The 4,184-nt window shown below is 40.6% G+C and overlaps 1 protein-coding gene across 1 annotated transcript in view; it reads right to left on the bottom strand.

Moving 5' to 3' along the window:
* Positions 1-2,611, bottom strand: part of mob2a (MOB kinase activator 2a) — a 19,163-nt gene extending 16,552 nt beyond the window's left edge. The window contains exon 1 of the mRNA XM_019894065.1: positions 2,427-2,611. Within this exon, the coding sequence (XP_019749624.1) occupies positions 2,427-2,542 (116 nt within the window). The 5' untranslated portion in view covers positions 2,543-2,611. The remainder of the gene's footprint in view (positions 1-2,426) is intronic.
* Positions 2,612-4,184: the final 1,573 nt, after the last annotated feature.

The raw sequence follows: 4,184 nt of genomic DNA, 5'->3' as shown, positions 1-4,184 counted from the left end.
CGGAGGAGGGGGGGGGGACGCACCGCGTACATGTGTTTTGGCTGCCGTCGAATGTCAGAGCGCGTGTGTAACGAAGGGTCTGATGGGTGTTGGATGTGTTCTGCTGTTGTAAGTGTAGACTTTGATTTACGTGTCTCTGAAATTTGAGCACGCAAACTGATTTGTTTACATCACTGTGGTAATCTGCACTTGAGTTTGTGCATTTACATTCTAGTATACATTTATGTTTACACCACACCTGTGTAGCAGAATTATGTTGTTGTGGTGAATGCCTAACAAATTGAATGTCAAAACATTTAAGTGTAAACCTGTAATTGTAAGAGATAAAGTTTTTGTCATATTAATGCTTTATTTGCCTTTACCTCAGTATTTTACAATGTATAACAGATCTCATATTGTTTGTTGTAATAAAGATTAGCTATTGAAAAATAATCGGAAAAGGATCTTGAAGAAAATTTACAAAACAAACCGTAATTGCAATTTTTTGGGGGAAAAGAAAAAACAATCGCAATTAGATTATTTTCCATAATCGTTCAACACGAGTCTGAACCTAGCATAAATATGGTATGTGCAACAGATAACCTCTCCATGCACATTCAGCCATACAGCACCACATTATTTAACACCTGTTTTGAGCTCTAAAAAGGTATGGAATCTTCCACTGTCTTGCTCCTTACATCAACAGGTTTTGAGGTATGTGGCCTTTGGTTTGCTGCTTGTCCCAGGGCTTAACAAAGTGGGGGTAAACGTTACCAAATCATTAACAAGGCTAGCTGTCCAAAGAAGGAGCTCATTCATTCCGATTGTACATCTTCCACTGACACACAACCAGGCTAAATACACATGTGTAAACTGGGTTAAAAGTTGAAATTTGCTTAACCGTATTGACAGAAATTAATAGGGGTGGTTTGTCGTTTGTGTCACTATGATGACATTCAATCTGGGTTATACAATCTTCTTGAGTCTTCTCAGTCTGATCTCAGCGTATGAAATTATTAATTTATCCACCAATTGTCACACATAAAATGGAGGTCAAGTTGAGAAATGTAACTCCTGGTGTGTAACACACTGACTGAAACTAGGATATACACCAGGGGTGTCAAACTCATTTTGTCGCGGGCCACATTGTAGTTACGGTTTGCCTTGGAGGGCCGTGATGAATTTTGGGAAACCATATAAATGTTTAATCACCTCCACATATTACATACACAGCACACAACAAATTGATGAATAACTAGTTTTAAAATCAGAACTCAAGAATAATGGCTGTTATTGTGGATTACATGTGACAATTTGAAATTTTGGTTCAGGCTTTAGCAAGCATCATGGAACTTGACATGCTTGATTTGCTTTTGCGGACCACATAAAATGACTTGTCGGGCCAGATCTGGCCCCCGGGCCTTGAATTTGACACCTGTGATATACACCTTCATAAATGATCCCCACAGTGGGCCAGTCTAAATGCTTAATGTAAAAAAAAAAGATTAACAGGGATTAATGTCAGAAAATTATGATCAGTTACTATCAAAATTCACACATCTCTACTTATGCCCACGCCAACCTCTGCAAATGTGTAAAGAATCGCCACAGTATTTTGGATTTCATGGCCATTAGCTTTTTTTTCCCCTCCCCATAGACGTGCACTATAAAGACAAAGCTTAACGCGACTCAATGTTAGAACACTACAACCAATCACCACCAAAATTAATGTGGACATCTGTATCCCCCCCCCCCCCCCAATCAATGTCTGAAAATATTTTTGAAGTGAATTTGTGAATTTGAAGTGGGCATAGGTGGAGGCATGCATGTGAATTTTGGTAGCAATCGGTCGTAGTTTTCTAAGAGTAAACCGCGTTAAGCTTTTTTTTTTTTTTACACACACGTTTTCGTCTGTCCCCCACAGAGAATCGCGAACAACTTTAATGTCAGTTAAACCATGTGCATGACCCGCTTTTGAAGCAGCGCTATTCAAAAGTTTAAGGTGCATATTTGTATAACAATGTCGCTTCCTTCGCGATTGGTTTTGGAGCCAATTTGATGACTCAAAAAGCAATCATTTATATTTAACTAATTAAACGTTCGCTTCATTTGAGTAAATTACCACAGGAGCAGGACTGTGTCACGTTTCTTGCCCGGTCTTGTCTGAAGGAAATTAGTGCAGCGAGTTGAAGAGTACAAGTCACGAATAAGCAGATGCTGGATGAGCCGAGGAGAAACGCACTAGTGTACATGTAATACCTCCGTATTTACACACGTCGACGTGAAAACGTGTATGGCTTCACGTGCACCGTCGTTAGCATTGTTATTCAGATTTGCAGCCATACTTGCAGATTCCACTATTAAATCAAATACCATACCCCACGCCGTTAGTTAAGTGCTGTTAACCCAACATGTTCTACATGAGCCGGAACAACCATCGTTTTTACCTTAAAACTTTTCCGACCGCTTGAAGCACCATTTTGCAACTTAGTCCGTTCTTAGAGTTTCTCTGGGAGTGCATGTCCGTCTTATCCCTAGAGAAAGAGCAATACTCGCCGACCATGGCTCATATCGGGACGATACCGTCGGGTCAGCTCTCACTACGAGTGTGTAGTTCACTCAAACTCTCCGAAGGCAACTCGGTAAGCTCCAAACTTTGTGGAAAGCCCGCCTCCTCGTATGACCGTCGTCCAATTACAGAAGAGTAAAGTGTTCAGGGGGCGTGACATCAAAACCTGCCCACGTGGACGTTGCTCAGGCTTCAATAACGACTGTGTTCTAACTTGTAACAAAACAGCAACATAATGCTGTAAACGAGGATTACAAAACAATAAATACATAAAGAGATAAATAAATAAGCGTGTCGTCGCATTTAACTAACGAATGTATTAACGGGCATGTTAGGGCCACAGCTGTCAAAGTACAAGTCAAATGCAGTCCTACTTGTCACTGCTCCAATGTACTGCAGATGCGACCACAATTGTTGTGTTTCCCTCAATTATTTTGTTTTCACTTCAGCAACTCATAGAAACGTAGGCCTTGCAATAAAATATGAGTGCAAGTGCACGATGCCACACGTGTTATGACTGCACATGGTCACTCCTAATTCACTGAGCCAGTGACATTCAAAAGGCTAATGTCCCACTAAGCTCCTAAAATAACACAGTAAGACAACCCTGGAGTAGGCAAGGATATAAATAACATGTATGAAAAAGCAATGTTCATAATAAACCGCTTCAAAAGTGTCACTATTGGTGGCGAGAGAACCCGAGCTAACTAACATGCATGCGGGGACATTCCACCTGCTTGTGAAATTACACCTGCAGTCCCACTGTGACAGGATGATAGCAGTCAGGCGTGTTCCCCCATGTCAACACTGAAGAACCAGTGAGATAATCAAACAAAGGCTGGATGAGAGCAAATGGTGAATTATCATGAATATTTACAGCTGCCTGTACATGTTTGGGAATATTTAACAAACTTTCTAAGACTTCATTCACAGGTTTCCTTTTTATTTGAGGTGATAGAGTGATATGAAATTTTTTTTTCATAAGTTACATCGGCCACTTCCCTTTTAACAAACGTGGGTTCAGCAACACCTCTGTGATCTGTGTATTTTGAAGATCTGACATAACACATCTCGCACTTTGTCCAGTCTTGCCAATGAAAATTTTGGCATTTTGTCTCATCATGATTTCCTCATCAAAGAGCCATATTTAGTACACCACTGTTTCATTTTCGCCCCCCAAAAAAGGGTGTGTCAACAAAATAATTTTGTTATCGTTGACGAAAACAACACATGATGCAGGCATGCAAGGGAGACTGTTAGGATGAAGGGGACGCACAACGGTGATGCACCTTTTGAGCTGGGCGTGTGGGAGGAGTGCCTTGCTGCAAACAAGCTTCTCTCCGTGAGCTAGTTGCCATTTTAATATTTGGCTGCAGCAGGACTCAATGACTGCCTAAAACCCAAGTCCTTATTGATGAGTTACAGGCACCCCATTACTGATTGACATCATGCCCAATTCATATTAAGGACATGGTTCTATTTTATCTGCATGAAGCAGGATGTTTTCATTGGCATGGGTTTGTTTGTACTCAACTTAACTTTATTTATACAGCGCTTTAAAAAAACAACATCTACCTGTTTTGACAAGTTGGCATTCATCTAATGATGTTACCGTCAAACTTTGGGGACAATTCAA

This window comes from Hippocampus comes, unplaced genomic scaffold, assembly GCF_001891065.2.
Source record: "Hippocampus comes isolate QL1 unplaced genomic scaffold, H_comes_QL1_v1.1 scaffold104, whole genome shotgun sequence".
Taxonomy (NCBI): Eukaryota; Metazoa; Chordata; class Actinopteri; order Syngnathiformes; family Syngnathidae; genus Hippocampus; species Hippocampus comes.
Note: the sequence above shows the minus strand (reverse complement) of the source record. Positions and strands in the feature narration are given on the sequence as shown.